The sequence below is a fragment of the Simochromis diagramma genome, unplaced genomic scaffold (genome assembly GCF_900408965.1).
Source record: "Simochromis diagramma unplaced genomic scaffold, fSimDia1.1 OVJJ01000343.1, whole genome shotgun sequence".
Lineage (NCBI taxonomy): Eukaryota > Metazoa > Chordata > Actinopteri > Cichliformes > Cichlidae > Simochromis > Simochromis diagramma.
Window position 1 is genome coordinate 4334115 of NW_024386831.1, and position 19568 is coordinate 4353682.

Sequence of the window (19568 nt, forward strand, 5' to 3'; positions counted from 1 at the left end):
TATGAGAAAGGATGTCGGGTTATCTGGCCTATGTCTGGTGAATGATACTAAATGATAGCAGCAGTAGACACGTGAGTCATGTTGAAAAGATCCAGACTCCATGTTTTAAACCAGGAGAGGAAACCGTCTGCCCTGTTAGCTGACTAGTGGAAAGTACAGATCTAGAAGTAGAAAGGGAGCATGCCTTTTCACCGATGTCACAGTCAAACCGTGGTGTCTGTGGAAAAGTGCAGAACCTGCAACGAATTAGCTGAAAGGAGGGGAAAAAGTGACCCCCCTCCCCCCGACTTCCCCCCTCTTCCTCGGGGCTTGCGGTGGGGTAGTAAAGACCACTCTAAAAACCACACTTCTCTTCCAGTAAATTTCAAATTCTCCCAACACGCAGTGTTTGAAAACTCTCAAACCTCGGCAGGAAAAATTGCTCCCCAGCTCTGTGGCCAACAGCTCTGCCAGACATCCCTGGTTTTATGTCTTTGTATTGAAATGCACTGACGGTACACACAAATTACCTCCAATACCTTTGAGATAACATTTACCTGAATGGAAATTCAACAGAAGCTTGTCTGAGACTTCACGTCAAACTGAATCAGTTAGAAAGAGTTTCTAGTTTGATCTTGTGAAACTGAATACAAGAATGTTTTATTTGAAAAACAGACATAAAGTTTTAATTCCAGATATTGAGATCCATTGTTCAAATAGTTCCAAGCAAATGAAGAAAAATGTTCCATGTGAAGTATTGCTTCTCATTTTGGAAGACCACCACCACAGTGTGGGATATAACTGGCTGTTGAGAGGCAGGAAATTTCATTTTTGCACTATGTGTGTTGTTAGTGTCGTCAAATACTTTGTGGTCGATTGAACAGCGACATCTGAGAAAACATACCTTCAGGGTGTGTTTGCTAGTTGGAGTGTTGATCCCCTGTGTGCACAGTTGGTTAGGAGAAACAATCTATGGGTGATGGCTGTTGTACCTCGAGGTCATTTGTACTAGCCTATCATGTCTGGCTGAGTGTGCCTCTTTTTTTAAATGTAATTGATGTAACTATGGAAAAAATACCAGATTAAGTTCAAAGTGCCCAAATTATGTTTTGGGTTTTTTTGCCATCTTTAAAGTGGGGCTCCAGAGCTTTCTTCCATTACTAAATCTGGAATTTAAATAATCCCGGGACAGCGAAACAATGGATGTGCAGATGCCATTTTTCTTTTGCTAAAAATATCTCAGTCATCAGCAAAGCAAACCAACTGTTAGCACATTACTTGGCTAATGTTGCTAACATTACCATTAGATTTCATTGTGTGGGGTTTTTTTTTTTTTTTTTTTTTAATAATAATCAGAATTGTGGAAAATTGAAGGCTGATTTGAAAACAAAGTAATTTAATAATTCTCTAAAGGATACAGATGAAAATAGATGACAATGCTACTAATTTAAGAAGCAGTAGCACCACTCACTGATTATATTGTACACTGTGTAATTTAATAAATTTTTAAGAAGTCTTTGATGCTAGTTGAAACATGCATGGTTAAACTGCAGTTTTGTCATAGCCCTAACTATGCTCATAAACTCAAAGACTAGAGTTACGATACATAACCAATGTTGCCTTGACAGAGACAGGAGAGGATTACATTATACCAAAATCAGTAAAGTAAAGTAAGGATGCTATTGCAAAAAACCCCTGGGATTTCTTTTATATTTTTATTTTTTAAAAATTCTGTTCTTTTGAACCACAAGAACACATAACATAGATCTGCACCTGCTTTCATATTGTATATATGTAGTTCCAGCAGTCATTTGTGATAAAATATATAACTAAAGTAATATCAGCTGGTAGGAAAGAAAACAGCAGCAGTAGTACAGTATAAAGGGGGTCATTCCACGCCATTGTCTGAGATATTACCCAAATCACTGCTTCCCATCCTTGTGAGATTAGATGTAATGAGCTTAAGAGTGTCTGATTACACGGTGCATTTGTACAGAATCCAAGTCCGATTTCAAAGGTCCCAATGTTGATGGTGGATTGTTGAAGAGTTAAGCAATACTCATATTCTCAAGCTATCATTAACTTGCGTTGATCTTGTAAGGAGAATCTCAACATATCTCACAGATATGTTGAGGGTCTCTTCATTTTGTCACAGAAGGTTCGGCTGCTGGACTGCACTGATAGCCATGACTGATCTATTATTAATGGAATTCCCGAAAATATGTTTTTGTTTTTAATTACTTGATTTATCATTTTATTGAATTCTTTGACCATTTTTTTATTAACCAAGTTGAAAATCTATAGTGATTTTTTTTTTTTTACTGCCTTCAGATATTCATCTCTACATGACTTCTGAAAAATGTTACTTCACATAGAATCAAATGTTGGTACATATGGAACAATGTTTTTCTATTTGATCCTCAAATGTCATCATAGGTGTCAAATTTTCATACTGATCTGACTATAACAAATATAGAGATCATAAAACTGTTTCATGTAAATGCCATGAGATGTTCATTAAAGAGCATCTCAATGTGTACTTCACATAATAAGCCGAGTTTTACTTTAGTTTATTGGCATATTTAAGTCTTCCTGTACATCTGTGATGACAAATACATGTGTGCAAAGTATATTGAGAACTACAGAAAAGCTGAAAGAATGCGTGAAGTGCCACTCTGATTTGCATTTGAGTCACCTCTTTGCAACTTCCTGCATCCTGCAGCTGGGTAACCTGACTTACCTGCTGTCTAAAGCTTAGAGCTGCCACCTGCTGTTCATATCAGGAACAGGTAAAGGTTTCAGAGCGTCTGCAGACCTGAAAGACCTGGGCTCATGTTTACAGAACGTGCCAGATGTCTGTTGAAGCCAGACAAACCACATCTACATTTCTTTCTCTTTTTTTCTGACCAGAACTCTTTTTTTTTTATATTATTTATTAATATTTGGGGGGATTTTTAAGAATAACAGTTGGTATTTAGCTGGCAGCATGCTGCATTATTATTGAATAAACAGTTGTTTGTTAACTCATAAAGCAATCTCTGAACTAAATTGAATAATTGGCTTTATGGGAGAAACTCATAGGTGGCTGCAGGTTTTTCTCTTTTGAAAAAGAGTCAAATTTCTGAGACGCTGCTTCTGGAGGAAATGATCTCATGTCTAACTGCTGGAGACTTTACCCCGACAGCAAATCACGTTTTCCAGACCCTTTTTTCCCCTCTTACAGTGTGTGCAGAATATGGTGGAAACCTTGTTTGTACATTTAGAAGTACTTTGTGTACACATTGAGCCATCCTGACCTTATGAGCAATGAATATCAGGATAGGCCACAGCATACGGTTAGGTGTTTCAAAACCAAGATTTTTTTTTTTCCCACTGCAATCTTCATTATTAAAATGCTTTGTTAAAAAAAAAGGATATCTTCAATTCAGGAATTTCTCTACAGCGTCCTATTATAAAACAAGAGCTGTTCTTCAGTGGTTTTGTTTTGTATTCAACTGACACAAATTCCACCTTCCAGGAGATGACATGGACTGCACGGCAGACGGCCAGGTGTACACAAACAGGGACATCTGGAAGCCAGAGCCATGCCGGATCTGTGTTTGTGACAACGGGCAGGTCCTGTGCGATGAAATCCAGTGTGACGATCTGAGTAACTGCGAGAAGATGTACATCCCAGATGGCGAGTGCTGCCCCGTGTGTCAGACTGACTCATCAAGCAGCGGTGGGACGGGGAGTTTTGGTGAGCCTGAACCTTTCGTCTGCGTTTGTGGAATTGAAGAAGAATGTTTTTTTTATTTAATCTGGTTTGTAGAAGACACGGTGATTCAAAGAAAGGCCTTCTCAGATCTTTATCACGCTGTAACACAAATTTAATCCCAAAGAGAGGGCAAGAAATTAAACAGTATCGATTAAATAAACCTTCCCTACCATGTAGTTCAAAGCTTTCAGAAATAAAAGCTATAACAGCAGATTGTTTGGGTTTTTTAGTTTTGACAGGCTGCCAAATAATCTACTGAGATGATGTATGAATTACTGCTGCCAGCAGCCTGCTGCACATCAGTAGCCTCACACTAAGAATGACTGACAACCGATTAATTGTTTTACTCGTCTATTTTGCTTTTGACTGACCTGCGTGTTTATCCCATAATGATTAATGAATTTCTTTGGAGCTGTTTCAGTATATGCTGCCTACTGAGTTGTTACACTGATGATTTGTCTGCATATTCCTTACATGTTTCTTCCTTACAATTTTTCTGTTTCCTCCTATAGATGGGGGTAGAATTTACAAGGTAGGCCAGTTTTGTGATCCTATACTTTATGTTCGCTCTGACTTCCACTGTCATGTCGTGTGAGTCTGAAAGTTGTTGTCACTTCTTATTGTTTGCGCAGGGTCAGAAGGGAGAACCTGGAGATGTTCCAGTTGTGAGTGTTTCCTACATTTAAACCTGCTTAACTGACAATTTTAAGTCCAAAAACGTAGCAGGATGAAACTGATGTGTTTGATGATTTCCCTGCAGGTGACTGGTATCAGAGGCCGCCCTGGACCTATGGTGAGCATCTTTTTTTCTTTCTTTACCGGCAGGATTTACCAAAAAGAACATTTCTAATGTTCATCCACCACAGTTGACACTAGATGGCATGAGAGGACAGCCGCATCCTGCATAACTTCACCTTAAAAGGAGGTCTACACAGCTGGATAGGCCTCCAGTCAGCTGGGTCACGGTGGCAATTCAAGCCGTGCCAAGCGTGCTCGTTGTTTTGATGTTACTGCAGAAGTGTCAGGGTCAGATTTTTTTTTTTATTGGTTTTTCTTGTCTATTCTGACAGGGACCTCCCGGCTCACCAGGAGAAAGAGGACCACACGGACCCAAAGGAAGGCCTGTAGGTCACATCAACAAGCATTCACAGACAACTTAAGAACAGAATATAAAAAGCATGAAGATAGAAAATCTGACCTTTTCCTGTTACCAGTCAGAGCATCACATCCTTCCTCTCATTATTTTCTGGCAGGACCTTTAGAGAACACGTGGGTTTGCACAAAATAACAAACCACAGCAGTATTTATTACCTTAATCAAGACAACGCCATCACTTTATTGTGTCTTTCTCCATTAGACTACGGCAACACTAACAATATTTATCATCTTGCATCATATGCAAGCTATAAATAAGGACGTCATGTCTGTATTATCGGTTTGAAACACCCACTTCGCTATAATTCACATGACATTTGAGCTTTTTGATTACTGGGGTCATGAGAATGGATCCTCACTAACTCACTCAGCTTAAAGCCCATTCGGTTCAAGGACAAGTGACTAACGGTCAAAAAGTGATGTAATTTGGAAATTTGATCTATGATGTGCTTAGCAAGCAAAGACGTGGCAGCATGATGAATGAATGTGCTCTGCTTGGTGGAGTTTCAGCAGAGTTGAGGGCAGCATTTTGCTGGTGATTTATTAATACATAACCAATGGTTTTCCTGTTGCACACGCTTTACAGCTCGCAGTTCATAAACAAATGAAAATTAAGTTTAGGTACATCTGTTTTATTATTTTCTTATTGAAGTCAGTGACATGTTCTAGAACACCTTCTGGCTTTACTAACTAATTGATTGGTCTTCATTTGCATCGTTACAATAAAATCCAAATAAGAGCTGAAACCCACTGCTGAAAGGAATAAATCAATATGTGTGTAAATCAGTGTGAGCAGTTTTAAAAATACTTTTTAAAAAGTAAATTAAACTCTCTCTCTCGTTTACTCTCCAGGGAATACGGGGCCCTCAGGGCTTTGACGGAGAGCCTGGCATACCAGGTCAGCCTGGTGAACCAGGACCTCCAGGGCATCCATCACACCCAGGGGTGAGCCAATAAACAGAAACACTAGAGTTTAAACTGCAGGTATCCGTGTCAAGCCTTACATGGTAAGCTAACCTGCAGTGTTTTACCTGCAGGGCCTGGGAGCCCAGATGGCTGGAGTGACTGACTCAAAAACAGGACCCATGGCCATGTTGAGTGGCTCCAGGGTAAGAGCATGACAGCACTAATATGGACCGACCTTAACTGGATGTTTAATTAAATCCTTCAGCTGAAAAGCACCAAACTGACGCACCTATTTATCTCAAGAAATTAGCTTTGTTCCTGAGTGGATAACTTTTTTTCCCCACTTGAAGCTTTGGCAGAAAACTTTGGTATCAGTCTAGAACAGGTGTTCTCATTTCTTGGAGTTTCCCTAATACGTCTAGTACTTAATTAAATAAAGCTCCAAGCTCCAATAAAGCTCCTATGTTTTGCTAATTATGGATAAAATATAATTAAATAATGGTGTTATATTTTCATTAACTCTATTACTTTGCAGTTCCACATCTTCTGTGAGTTCCTTCGTCTTTTCTGTCTCACTCTGTATCTCCCTCTTGTCCAGTCTTTGGCAGTTTCTAAAAGAAAAATGAAAAGAGCCACTTTTGAAATTTCTTTTCACTTTGGGTTTGCAGCCTGTCCAAACAATGTGACCTGCAGGAATTAAGATATGAAAAGATGTGGTTAAAATGCATGTGTGTGCTGTAAACTTTGTCATTGAATTATGAAATAGTGCCTCTTCAAAGTCATAAAAAGGTTTAATTAAATAAACCTTCTTATGGCAAAAAGTTGATCATTAGTCACTTTATTCAGCGTTTCCAGACATGCATATGGTGCATATTTTATTAAGCACTTTGATTGTTCACCGTTGCATTTACGCCAATACTGAAAGGTCAGAGTTCACATATTGTCTTTGTATCATTTAAAGTTCGTCCCATGTCAGTTTGTCGTTTTGCTGTAATGCTCCACTTTGATCCCAATAATAGGAGAAGACAACAAGCTAATGCTACTGTTACTTACTTGTGGATTAGGGCTAATTTGTGTTGATGCATTGGGGTCAGTTTCCTTCTGCAGCAACGACATCAAGAGAAGCAATAGGGATGCCATTCACTTCCATAACGTCCACTATGGATTCTGTCTTATTTGCAGAGAGAATAAAGTCATGAGAACAACCATAACAGCAAGATACTGAACCCCAAGTTGCTCTGCGTTCGTTGCAGTATGAATGTGTGTGAATGTCAGATAGTAAGCATATAGAAAAGAAGCGCTTGTATCAATGCCTGAATGAGGCGTGTTGTATAAAGTGCTTTGAGTGCTAGAGTGGAGTAGAAAAACATTCCATAAGAAGCAATCCATTTATTAACAGCTCAAACACAAACAGAAGCGCACTTTGATCTTCACATACGCTTACCTCCAGACAGGCTTCAACAAATACAACACTAAGTAGACCTGTCTGCAAAACTTTGCACTGCACCAGTGCAATGCGATGGTGGAGCTTTGATTTACTTCACATTTCGGGTGCAGTTGACTAGTCAGCAGCTGATTAAACATGTTAAACGTTGATGATGAAGAAACACGGTGAGCACAGAACTGGAGCTGGTCCTCTCTGAGTCTTCATGTCAGCAGCATGTTGCGCCCTCCCCCGTTTTCCCACAGTGCATCCTGGCGTTCTCTCTTCCTCACCAGCAGCACCTCCTGTTTCCTCCTCCTCTGCAGGCGCCTCCGCTGCTTCTGTGTCTCCTGATCCTGAATGTTTAAAATCCGGTAATGCACCCTGCCCCGGGTTGTTTCCAGTACTGTCTCGCCCCACTCTCTGCAGGTGTTCACCACCCCCTCCCAGGAGCAGCCCACGAGCTTTGCCGTCTCAGAAACACTCAGAAACAATCTTGCCCTTATCAACCTCGCTCAGCGAGTCCCTTTTCCCCGCTTCCACTGCTCTGCTTACTAACCCCACACCTCCAGGTCTGTTGTTCGCTTCCTCAGTGAAGGGCTCAGGGAAGAAATCCCAGCCTCCTGGAACATCCCATGCCTGCGTGTGAGCAAACAGGAAGTCGGTTGGCGGGAATCTCATTTGAGCATGCTCTCTGTGGACTGTCTGCGCCTTCACTCTGTGAAATTTTTTTTTTTTTTAAAAAGTCCAAATATGTGGAGCAAATTGATCTGGGCTTTCTTCTAAATATTGTTCTTAGCTAAGCTTTTTAATAACTGCAGATATTTTTTAGAAAAAGTATGATTCGATGGCTGAAGGAGTAAAACCTCCTGACTAGAAAGCCTCCCAGTAATTTCAAATGGTTTTGAGATGAGCCCCTGTTCTTTTGTGATACAAGTTATAATTTATTATCTAATTATAATCTTTTATCTAGTTTTATTACCTAATTCATATGTAAGTTAATAAATAAAGTAAATTAAGTACTACTTCCCCAAACATTATGCTAATTAAACATAAAGATTACAACTTTATGAGGTTTCACACATTTTTGTGTTTCCTGAAACAGTTAATGAAACACAAATCTATTTCAATATTTTATATCTTATTTTTTTTTATTGTATTTCTTAACACTTAATGTCTGTTAGATATTTGTCTTGTTTAACTTTCATTTTCTTAAGTGTTGCAAATACCTAAATAAATAATGACAATAAAAACGAGTGTGTGCTTGTGTCTCCTAATTTGCATTTGGTCATTTAGATGAGTTAGCAGGATATATATGTAAATGATATTTAGATCTGCAGTAAGTAAATTATATAGAAGACTTTACAGCAGCATGATCTCGTTATAGAAACAGCTACTGTTTCTGTGCACACCCACAGAGTGCCTACTATCACATAGGTGTCATAAGTATCTCTGTGAATGGAAGTAATTAACTTGATTTTTAACTGCTGCAACAAAAAAGACGAACATAAATAGATATATTAACGTAATAGTTTTTGAATAAAACACATTTAACTGATCTGACGTCGTCTTTGTTTCAGGGAGAGAACGGAGCAAGAGGACCTCCTGGGCCGAATGGATCACCTGTAAGTTTGCAACATTTTTATTAATACTGGAGTGGCATTTTATTATTTAGTAGTTCTTCCTGTTTTGAATGTTTTATCCTTCATTTTAAGGGTCAAGCTGGACCACAAGGATCTCCTGGAGATGTTGGTGATCCTGGACATATGGTACTCTAACTTCAAGCATGCATTTTCTCTGTTCCTATATTTTCATTTACTTAATGTTATTTGATTTTTTTTGTTTTTGGTAAGCTGCTCATTAGAGAAAATTTTGCTGTCAGAATGATGGGCTGTTGCTGAGTGTTTGCAATCTGTGTTTGTCAGGGTTCACCGGGGCAGAGAGGACCTGAGGGCCCTCTGGGGAAGCCAGGTGAAGATGTAAGTTAGCTTTGAGATGTTTGTCTGCCTCGACTTGTGAAACTTTAGAGAATTAAAAAAAAAAAAAAAAAAAAACGATTGTACTTTATTACGGAAATTGATCATTTCAGTAGAAGGGGGCAAGGTGAGTGGCCGCCATTTATACAAAAGGTGGCTTAAAAGAAAGAGGAAAGGAAATAAACTGGCGATGACAGAGAATGAACTGAGAATCTGCAGGAAGACTGATAAGGATCATTTGGAATTGAATCATGCAAAGTGCACAAATTAAAATGTGGAGTTGGAAATGAATAATATGGTTCCCCTGTAAAGGTATACATGCTTTGATAAATTACAAAATAATAAAATCTGTCACTTTAGATGTTTATAGGTCTTACACGGTACACCTCAAGCACGTTAGAAGCACCAACAGAAACACAGAACCCAACATAGAAAGATGTTTTACAGTCTAATGTGAAAATGTCATTTCCCCACACAGGGAGAATCAGGCAAAGCAGGAAATAGTGGAGAAGTTGGATTCCCTGGATCAGCAGTAAGCTTTAAATTAATAAAAATTAAATCCTGTGCTTTTTAAAATGATTATTATTAGAAAAAACTAATAATGTTCTACTGTGGTTTTAGGGGCCTAGAGGATTTCCTGGAACACCTGGGCCTCCAGGCCTGAAGGGTCACAGAGTGAGTAATCCTTGTTAGAAGCACTTTAAAACAAGTACCAGTGGTATGATAATGAAGTGAACTGACTTCACTTTGCTTTAAACTCTTCTGTCATTCACTTTCTCCATGTTTCCTTAAGAGTAAAGTCAGTGTGCTTAGCCCAGCTCTGCATACACAACATAAAACAGTATGTGAGTCTTTTTCTATCTTATTAACAGGGCCACAATGGACCTCTTGGACCAAAAGGTGAAACTGGAGCTGTTGGATCCAAGGTATAACTGATGTCAAATCGACGGTCTGTCAGTTTGTGCCACTGGTGGATTAGATGGTTCCCATTAAACACTTTGTTTTGTGTCTTTTTGCAGGGTGCCACAGGGCCCAGCGGTCCAATGGGAGCACCTGGACCTATGGTAAGCTATTCTTAAAGTTTCTGTTGCTTGTTTTTACAGTCTCCACAGAGCCAGTAAATGCTCAGAAACCAAGTGACAATAACAAATTGCCTGGAGCAGCCCCGTGCAGATGATGCAGTTTATTATTCTTTTAAGCAGGCGTGGACTTCAGTGTCGGCTGCTTTTGGATTCTGCTCTCATTTTGAATCAACTAAACATGTATTCACTTTCCTGTAACTAAAGCTTTTCACCTTAAACCTTTGCATAAATAAAAAGTAGGTGTAATTTATCACTCTCTGTGGATAACAGGGTCCTGCAGGGATGCCGGGCGAGAGAGGACGCCCTGGACCAGGTGGTATAGCGGTAAGGACGATGACACCACCTGTGTGTGTGTGTCTGTGTGTGTGTGTGTGTGTCTGTGTGTGTGTGTGTGTGTGTGTGTATATTACTCTATGACTTTTGAACCAAACTGATGTTTACCTTGCAGGGTAAGCGTGGTTCTCCTGGTAATATCGGGAAATCTGGTCCAATGGTAAGTCGCAATATGCTGTGTTTTACTTTTGTGAGTTTACTGTGCACCAAAAAGACTATCATGACTTTTTGGAAATCCAAATTAGATGCTTAGGTTAAACTGAGGAAAATATATTTGGGTTGCAATCATCAGTCTTATTTTAAACATATGTTTATGTGTTACTCCAAATAAACATATGTGAACTAGCCACATGAGCAATAACGGACACACAGATAGAAAAGTAGTGATACTTGCATGGTTGCTGTGCCCTGTTGTATGTCAGCAACCATTATGTTTGCATAATTTTAGATGTGAATTGGGTGATGAAGTTACAGTAACATCCTACTGTCAATACTCTTTCTTAACAGGGTCCCTTGGGTCTCAGTGGATCACCTGGATATCCAGGGGCCCCAGGTATGAAGGTAAGTAACAAAGAACATAGCTATTTGCTCTTTTATGCTTTCAAAGCCAAACATATCACTTTTATTGTTTATATTAATTGTTCTTGGCTTTTGTTTTCCACAGGGACAGCCTGGCCCCACAGGTGTCCGAGGTCCAGACGGGGCACAAGGACAGAGAGGAGAGACCGGTCATCAGGGGAGACCTGGCCCCATTGGCATCAGGGTTAATTTCTTACTTTGTCCATACTTACACGCCACACTTTCACTTTTGCGCATTGATTTAATTTTCTAATTAGAGAGTTTCTATGTTCACAGGGGCCCATGGGAACAGATGGAGGCCCAGGTTCCAAAGGACCAGTTGTAAGTTAACACTTATTTACTCCAGGCATGTTATTATTAATACTAAGTGCAGTCACAAAAAGAAACACGTTTTAATTTCTTACAGGGTACTGTTGGTCCGCAAGGTTCAGGCGGCCATCTTGGGCCCCGTGGCCCACCAGGACCTCAGGGAAGCACTGGTCAACCTGGGATCAAAGGACAACTGGTAAAAGGCCTCAGAGTTTGAACTGAATTCTTGCTTTTAACTGCCAGAGATTTTGTAAATGCTTAATGAACAGTAAGCTATCGCTTTATGTGCAGGAGACTCACATTTTTGCATTTCTGTGTCAAAGGGAGATGTTGGTGTTGGGGGATTTAAAGGAGAAGCTGGACCTAAAGGGGAACCGGTAAGATTCAGATCAAATAGTCAAACTGATGCAGATTGCATTATAAATCCAGACTTGCCTCTTATTCAGTCTTCTTGTTCCATGTGTTGATTTTCTAGGGTCCGCCTGGTTCCCAGGGAGTGATCGGACCTCAAGGTGAGGAAGGAAAGCGAGGACTACGTGGAGATCCCGGCTCTGTTGGGCCTCCTGGTCCTGTCGGTGAAAGAGTAAGCCTGGATTCTGCTTCCTACTCTAACACTCACCTTTCACGTAGTTCCTCTTCCAGGGCAGGAGTCAGCTCAGTAATTTGTTCACACAACTTTGCAGTTCGGGAAGTCAGAATTAAAGGGACATTAAATTATAGTTTCTGGGATTCTTCACTTTACTGATGTGGTTTAATATGCACATATTAAATCATCACTTCTCTTTCAGGGATCTCCTGGAAACAGAGGATTCCCTGGTGCAGATGGGCTGCCGGGACCGAAGGTACAGTTCGTTACCATAAATCATGCTATATGTACATAATGATTACATTTGTGCTCTGAACACTTTATTTCCTGGTTAACCTTTTGTTTACCGCTTGTTTACTTGCTTTAATCAGCAATTTTGTTTTGTCAAAAGGGTGCTCAAGGAGATCGTGGAATATCAGGCCCACCAGGACCAAAAGGTTCTCTAGGAGACCTAGGGCGCACAGGAGAACCTGGTCTACCAGGTGCAAGGGTAACACAAGAACTTGGCATTTTCCCTTTTGAGCTACAGTATTTCCGAAAGTTTCTCTTTATTGCTCTAGCTTCCTATCCTTATGTTTCAAAACTTTTTCCACAGGGTCTTACTGGGACCCCCGGAGTTCAAGGTGCAGAGGGAAAACATGGACCTCTGGTAATTCTGAGTATTTGTATATTTTAATGTGTTTGAATCGCACGTACTGGAGTTTTCTTTAAAATTATGATAAATAACCAGTGTCGGTTTGTGTCATTTCAAGGGTGCCCCAGGTGAAGATGGTCGCCCCGGTCCTACAGGGCCCATTGGAAACAGAGGGCCTGCAGGAACCATGGGAGTCCCAGGCCCCAAGGGCTTCAGTGTAAGGCTGCAGCGTCTCTGAAGCTGTGCCTTAATAGTCAAGTCAGTCTAGTAACGTCATGTTCTGTCTCTAATTCAATATATTTTACTCTTAAAGGGTGACCCAGGAAAGACGGGGGAACAGGGATCTGCAGGAGTGCCAGGTCAAAGAGTGAGTACTATTTTGAGTGCACAAGTGCTGAAGTATGGCGACAAAAAGTGCTCTATGATTAGTTTTAGACTTATTACAGTCAAAAAGTTGTACTTGGGGCCTTGTGCACTTACCTTTTTGATTATATGGCAGAAAGGGAAGGACCCCCAAATAACTTTCAGTGAGTAGCAGGATGATATGTCAGCATTAATGATAAACAGTTAATTTTTTTTCGTTGTTTTCAGGAATTGATAAAAAATATATATATTTGGATTTATTAGATCTTTCATGAGCACAGAAGTCATTATTAATGCAATCAACCTAAACCGAACGCAGGCTGCTAGGAGATGAAGGAGTGGATCCCCATCAGGTGTGTAATCGGCAGGATTTACAAGTGTGACTTTGTCCACAGGGTCCTCCAGGAAAAGATGGAGAGGTTGGGCCTGCAGGACCCCCCGGTCCACCTGTAAGTGTCTGATTACTATTTTTTAAAAACTTTTTGCTAAGTCCTTTTTTTTTTTTTATTATTATTATTGCTGTTCATTACACAGAAGTGTTTGTCCTCTAACAGGGTGTTGCAGGAGACAGAGGAGAGCAGGGACCTCCAGGTGAAAATGGCTTCCCGGTGTGTAATGTTTTTGAGGCACTGTAAAAGGACAGAAAGTTTTAAAACAGTTCATGGAGTTTGATTACTTCTGGTTCTAAATAATTTCTGAAAAATATTTTTTTGTGTGTGTGTTCTTAGGGTTTGCCTGGAAATCAAGGGCCTCCTGGAGAGTCTGGGAAACCAGGTGACCAAGTGAGTCCAACAAAAACTATGAAAGTAGCCTTGAGTTATATCCAATACTAAATTATTGTTGCAAAAGGTCTTGGATGAATTTAAATTTCATGTCTCTTTTGGACTGAGCATTAAAAATGTAGCTTTTTTCTTTCAGGGTATTCCTGGAGAACTTGGTCCTGTGGGTCAGATTGGACCGAGGGTAGGTGAACTGCATTGATTCCAATCAGTCCAAGCTGGAGTTTGACTATCTGAGACTCAACTGGTCATATTTGTTTTTTCTAGGGAGAGCGTGGAATTCCTGGGGAGAGAGGAGAACTGGGTCCAACAGGTCTGCAGGGACCTAAAGGAATTCCTGGTGCACCTGGTCCAGATGGGCCAAAGGTATTGTTATACACCATAATCAATGTATAACTCACAAGTCTGGAGTAGTTTGGGCCAACTCGTATTAACCTTGATGCTTGTCACTGAAGGGTAGCCCTGGTCCCACCGGTGCTTTAGGTGACGTGGGTCCTCCAGGTCTTCAGGGAATGCCAGGAGAGAGGGGCATCTCTGGTCCTCCTGGTCCCAAAGGTGAAAGAGTAAGTATGTGATCATCTTTGCAAAAATTGTAGTAATCTTTTGCAGTGCTTTTAGCCTTAGTTTTTTTCATGACTACATTCCTCTTTAAAGTGGTTACAAAACTTTTTCATTTATTGTGTTTGTTCAGGGAGCAATTGGTGAGAAAGGATCTGAAGGGACAGCTGGGAATGATGGTGCAAGAGTAAGTGAAGCATCTTTGACTTGCTGCAAACACATTTAGTCTCAGCTCACCTGTGAACAAAGGAGTGTGACAGGAGCGTAAGCCAAACCTAATGCTGTACCCATACAAGCTTAAGACTTGTCAATGCTTGTCGAAAGAAATCTGTTTGCTGACGGGACTGCACAAGTTTATGTTAATGATGAGTGATGGTGATGAGCAAAGATCCCCAACCACATTTCTTTCCTGTCAACAGGGAGCACCAGGTCCCATTGGACCATCAGGACCTGCAGGACCCAGTGGTGAGAAGGTAGAGTCCTTATGAAACACACATAAAGCACAAAAGCAGTTTGACAGCAGTAGGCCCACTGTTCTGGGAAGGAAACTCTTTGCCCCATGCTGCTTTTACACCAATAAAAATACTGGATTCTCAATAAATTGTTATCCAAATTATTGCAATAAACCTGTGGCTTCTTTACAGGGAGAACCTGGACCCAAAGGACCGTCTGGACCACCAGGATCCAGGGGAACACCTGTGGGTACACCTCACCAGTGTTTGCATCTTACACATTAAGTATTGCTTTATTGTGCTGAAACAAGGCAGGTCATTACAAAGTAATACAAACATTTATCTTGTGGTGCAGGGGTCGAGAGGTGACCCTGGTCCTATTGGTGCTGTTGGATTTTCTGGCCCCCCTGTAAGTACACTGAAACACTTTGCTAAATATATGCATGCCTTTGACAATGCCACAGGAGATAAAGGAGGAAAAGCATCTCTGCTAATATCATTTACACCTCACAGGGTCCTGATGGCCAACCTGGAGTAAAAGGAGAGCCTGGAGAGCAAGGCCAGAAAGGAGATGCAGGGTCTCCTGGGCCACAGGGCTTGGCTGGTGCCCATGGACCTCCTGTGAGTTGCAAAATAATGTAGTTGTTCTGACACATTTTTATTTCCAAAACCACTTATTTATTGCTATACATTTAGTTAATCCAGTTTGGCTGCGAGTTCTAAATAAGTGAGCTTTCACTTCCTGCTTGCTCCTCATTAGAACAGAATCTCTCAGTTGCACACATTTCCTGCATGCGTGCACTGAGAGATTATGTTCTAGTTAAATGTTGATATAATTTTTTGTAGGGACCAGTTGGTGTTGCTGGCCTGAAAGGAGGAAGAGGAACACAGGGAGCACCGGTAAGATCCATTGATCCTACAATTATAAGTACATTTCAAAACACTATGTTATTTTCTGTTGCTGTTCAAACCACTTCTTTTTTCCTTTTTTTGCAGGGCCCCACTGGTTTCCCTGGATCTGCAGGAAGGGTTGGACCACCTGGCCCACCTGTAAGTACTGCCCCAAGTTAGGGTTTGAATACAAGGTCGTGAAAGAAAAAGAAAAATGTATGGGTTACAAATGTTAAACCACCAAAGATGATGCACAATCACCCGTTTATGTAAATAAATTACTTTACTGAAATAGTTTGCAAATCAAAATAAATGCTGACACAATAAAAAAAAATCTAAAATTCTACCTTTGTATATTATACCTAAGTCAAGTTTCGAAAAAGGCAAAAACGGCTATCTGTCTCCTTCCCTGTCATTTCAAAAAGGACACCATCATTCCCTCATTAAGCATTCTTGTCTGTATAACAAGTTGAATTCATCTCAGTTTGATTTATATAAAGCCAAATCTCAACAACAGTTACCTCAAGGCACTTTATATTGTAAGGTAAAGACCTTACAATAGATAATAGATAACTCCTTTATAGTCTCATATTAGTCATGCCTCTACTCTGTGTTGTATGTATTGTATTGACCCTCTGAAATTTGTACGTTAAGGCATCATTATTCTTTTCTGTGATCAATTCTTTAATATTTGTAAAGAAAGAAAAAAACAGGCCAGAAAAGATCACAAAACTGGTGGCAGGATATGATCCATACACACATTTCCATCCCCCTCTTGCCGTGTCCTTCATCTGTCAACCCACTTCCCCACCCCTCGCATTTCTTTTTTTATCTGTACCAACATACAGAGCAACATTTGTTTTCCTCAGATGGCCCTGCTGACAAAGATGAAGTAAATGAAGGCATGGCACACAGAATGGCTAAATGCTGTGAATTTTGGTCACTATGACATAATGCTTTACAATAAGTCTGGATCCTTGTTTCAAAAGTCTCTTTAAACTATCGGCACCAATATGGTGAACCTGACAAAAAAAAGTTTTATTTAAACTTTTTACTTTCTTCACTGAATACATAATGCAGCCTTTGTGCATGTTTAAAGGAGCTGGGGATGTCCAGCTTGAGATTGTCCTGCTGGTTTCATCACCTGGGTCAATCGTGGGTCAAACAACAGAATCAGCTAAGGCTGTGTGAAATGATACAAATAACTTTACCGGCTTTGTTTTCCTACTGTCTAGGTATCACATCGCCATTGTAGTTAAAACTGAACAGCACTCAAATAACAGAGGAAAGTGTTAAATATTATAACTACTAATTTCTGTCATCATCTATGATAATTATAGAGATTACAAAAATGTACAAGATATGCACCTCTAGGATTTTGTTTTGTTTTCTAAAGAGAAAAAGTATTCATCTGAAATTTCTTCTCTATGTGTTGGAATTTTTTTTTCCTTTTTAAGGTTTTCAGTGACCACTTGGATGAGGGATAAACTTTTTTTGCTTTTACGTATTGTAGCACAACACGTCCCATGAAAAAGTGCATTTGATGCTTTCAACCACATGAAAATATTTGTGACTGTAACCGGTCTTATCAGGGTCCTTTAGGAGAAGCAGGACCCCTGGGACCTCCAGGAAAAGAGGGTCCTCCTGGACTTCGTGGAGATCATGGACCCCCTGGACGACAAGGAGAACGTGGACCTCCAGGATCACCAGGTAGCCCAGGAGACAAAGGGGACTCTGGAGAGGATGGCCCTACGGTAAAGTCAATTTTATTTTTGTTTGTCACAATTTTAATAAAAAACTTGATTTATTTAAATATTTTTTTAATCGTCCCAGCTCATACATTTTTTTTTTTTTTAGAAATTCCTTGTTGCTTGTTCTTCTGTTTGCCTTTAAGAGAATTTAATGTTGTCTGCTTTAGGGTCCTAATGGTCCTCCAGGCCCAGCTGGAACTACAGGGCAGAGAGGCATTGTAGGTCTTCCTGGTCAGAGAGGAGAGCGTGGGCCACCAGGTCTCCCAGGACCAGCGGTTGGTATCAAATCCGATATCTGCTGTGTACCAGCTTTGTTATTTACTAGCTTAAAAGTCTAAACTTGACATTCGTGTTCTTTTTATTGTATTGTGACTTTTCTGTTTTCTTTTTTTAGGGTCCCCCAGGAAAGCAGGGCTCAACAGGAGCGCCTGGAGATAAAGGCCCTCCAGGTCCAGTCGGTGTTCCTGGTGCTAATGGACCTCGTGGTGATCCTGGTCCAGATGTAAGTGCATGTTTTAAAGTGTTTGTGGTTCCCAACTAACGCTAGCAAAGCTGTCTAAATGTTCTGTTTTTGTTTTTTTTCTTTGTCTGGTCCTCAGGGTCCTGCAGGATCAGATGGCCCACCAGGAAAGGATGGTGTTATTGGACAAAGGGTAAGACGCAGAAAGGATCAAAATATGACATTGCAAAAAGTGCTCATCTTATATTAATCTAAGGTTGCTGGAGGGATATAACTCTTGTCTTAAAAGATCTTGTACCTTAGAATGGAATGCACAGGTATTCCAAACTATCCTCTCCAGCGTAGGCAAAGGTCTTGAAGGATCTGTGTGTTGTTTCCTGGAGACAAAGAACCTGAGGAGGTACCAGCAATCCAAAAATGGACTGTTGAAATGGCAAAAATATTAGCGTTTGAAAAGACTGATCTGAAGTTTGATACATTGGTCTAAACCTGATGTTACGAATAGAAAAAGATGTTATTTTAGGAAGGATTGAATATAAAAACATTAGTTACAATATTAGTTTACCATTAGAAAATGAGGAAAATATTCTGACTTGGGCGACAAGACCTGTGAGGTGCTTGATTCCTCTTTTCTGTTTGTTGGGAATCGACACAAACTTGTATTTTTTGCTCTTGGTTCCTCTTGAATTATTGCTTAATTTGGTGTTTTTTATTGTGTCTGCAAATGAAGAAATGTATTTTTAACCAGGGTTGTTTGTGAATGTTTTGATGATGACAGCTAAACTTTGGTGAGCAATGCCAAAATTTGATTTTTTTTTTTTCTAGATAAGAAATTAAAAAAAAAAAAAAAATTGATTAGAAAAAGGGAAAAAATAAAGATGTTGCAGGTAGCTAACACTTACTTACTTTTTTAAATTTCCAGGGAGACCGAGGAGATCCTGGTCCAGAAGGCTTGGTTGGTCCTCAGGGACTTCCTGGACCTCCCGGTCCTGTTGGTGCCCCAGGTGATGCTGGAAGGAGAGGAGAGCCTGTAAGCGTTTTTTGTTTGTTTTTTGTTTGTTTTTTTCTGTTCATGTGCAGGGTGTATTAACAGATGTACCGAGGGCACATGAGGACATTCTGGAGGCAGATTTAATTGAAACCCTTAATAGTAACTGAATAATGTGTTTCAGTACCAGAAGGCTGGATGGACTCAGTGTTTGCAGAGGTCTGTGTTCCCTGAGGGCTTTCTAATGATTTTGCTCATTTTCAGGGCTCAAGAGGACCTCCTGGACCACCTGGCTCAGCTGGAAAGAGAGGATTAGTGGTGAGTCTTCAGCTTGTGGTTATGTGAAACGATCTGTTTTATGAAAGTAAATTACCTTTTCAGATAGCTTTCAATGAACATTCATTCGGATCTCAGTGCAGAACAGCAGTAAAAGCAATCTTCATCATTTCATGACCGTAATTATGAAATGCCCTAAATCTTTTATAACTCAGGGACCCCAAGGGCCGAGAGGAGATAAGGGTGACCTGGGTGACCATGGAGAGAGAGGCCAGAAGGGACACAGAGGCTTCACTGGTTTGCAGGGTCTCCCCGGACCTCCAGTAAGTAA

The 19568-nt window shown here is 40.4% G+C and overlaps 1 protein-coding gene across 1 annotated transcript in view; it reads left to right on the forward strand.

Moving 5' to 3' along the window:
- col5a2a (collagen, type V, alpha 2a) overlaps positions 1 to 19568 on the forward strand; it is a 40816-nt gene that overhangs the window by 16991 nt on the left and 4257 nt on the right. Inside the window, exons 2-48 of the mRNA XM_040027576.1 lie at positions 3497 to 3718; positions 4249 to 4268; positions 4369 to 4401; positions 4497 to 4529; positions 4807 to 4860; positions 5744 to 5836; positions 5929 to 6000; positions 8801 to 8845; positions 8936 to 8989; positions 9146 to 9199; positions 9675 to 9728; positions 9818 to 9871; positions 10069 to 10122; positions 10216 to 10260; positions 10549 to 10602; positions 10727 to 10771; positions 11119 to 11172; positions 11276 to 11374; positions 11467 to 11511; positions 11597 to 11695; positions 11823 to 11876; positions 11975 to 12082; positions 12288 to 12341; positions 12477 to 12575; positions 12681 to 12734; positions 12838 to 12936; positions 13033 to 13086; positions 13478 to 13531; positions 13637 to 13690; positions 13811 to 13864; positions 14001 to 14045; positions 14129 to 14227; positions 14317 to 14424; positions 14553 to 14606; positions 14839 to 14892; positions 15064 to 15117; positions 15227 to 15280; positions 15385 to 15492; positions 15718 to 15771; positions 15868 to 15921; positions 17355 to 17516; positions 17681 to 17788; positions 17908 to 18015; positions 18113 to 18166; positions 18896 to 19003; positions 19226 to 19279; positions 19453 to 19560. Of these exons, the coding sequence (XP_039883510.1) occupies positions 3497 to 3718; positions 4249 to 4268; positions 4369 to 4401; positions 4497 to 4529; positions 4807 to 4860; positions 5744 to 5836; positions 5929 to 6000; positions 8801 to 8845; positions 8936 to 8989; positions 9146 to 9199; positions 9675 to 9728; positions 9818 to 9871; positions 10069 to 10122; positions 10216 to 10260; positions 10549 to 10602; positions 10727 to 10771; positions 11119 to 11172; positions 11276 to 11374; positions 11467 to 11511; positions 11597 to 11695; positions 11823 to 11876; positions 11975 to 12082; positions 12288 to 12341; positions 12477 to 12575; positions 12681 to 12734; positions 12838 to 12936; positions 13033 to 13086; positions 13478 to 13531; positions 13637 to 13690; positions 13811 to 13864; positions 14001 to 14045; positions 14129 to 14227; positions 14317 to 14424; positions 14553 to 14606; positions 14839 to 14892; positions 15064 to 15117; positions 15227 to 15280; positions 15385 to 15492; positions 15718 to 15771; positions 15868 to 15921; positions 17355 to 17516; positions 17681 to 17788; positions 17908 to 18015; positions 18113 to 18166; positions 18896 to 19003; positions 19226 to 19279; positions 19453 to 19560 (3353 nt within the window). The remainder of the gene's footprint in view (positions 1 to 3496; positions 3719 to 4248; positions 4269 to 4368; positions 4402 to 4496; positions 4530 to 4806; positions 4861 to 5743; positions 5837 to 5928; positions 6001 to 8800; positions 8846 to 8935; positions 8990 to 9145; positions 9200 to 9674; positions 9729 to 9817; positions 9872 to 10068; positions 10123 to 10215; positions 10261 to 10548; positions 10603 to 10726; positions 10772 to 11118; positions 11173 to 11275; positions 11375 to 11466; positions 11512 to 11596; positions 11696 to 11822; positions 11877 to 11974; positions 12083 to 12287; positions 12342 to 12476; positions 12576 to 12680; positions 12735 to 12837; positions 12937 to 13032; positions 13087 to 13477; positions 13532 to 13636; positions 13691 to 13810; positions 13865 to 14000; positions 14046 to 14128; positions 14228 to 14316; positions 14425 to 14552; positions 14607 to 14838; positions 14893 to 15063; positions 15118 to 15226; positions 15281 to 15384; positions 15493 to 15717; positions 15772 to 15867; positions 15922 to 17354; positions 17517 to 17680; positions 17789 to 17907; positions 18016 to 18112; positions 18167 to 18895; positions 19004 to 19225; positions 19280 to 19452; positions 19561 to 19568) is intronic.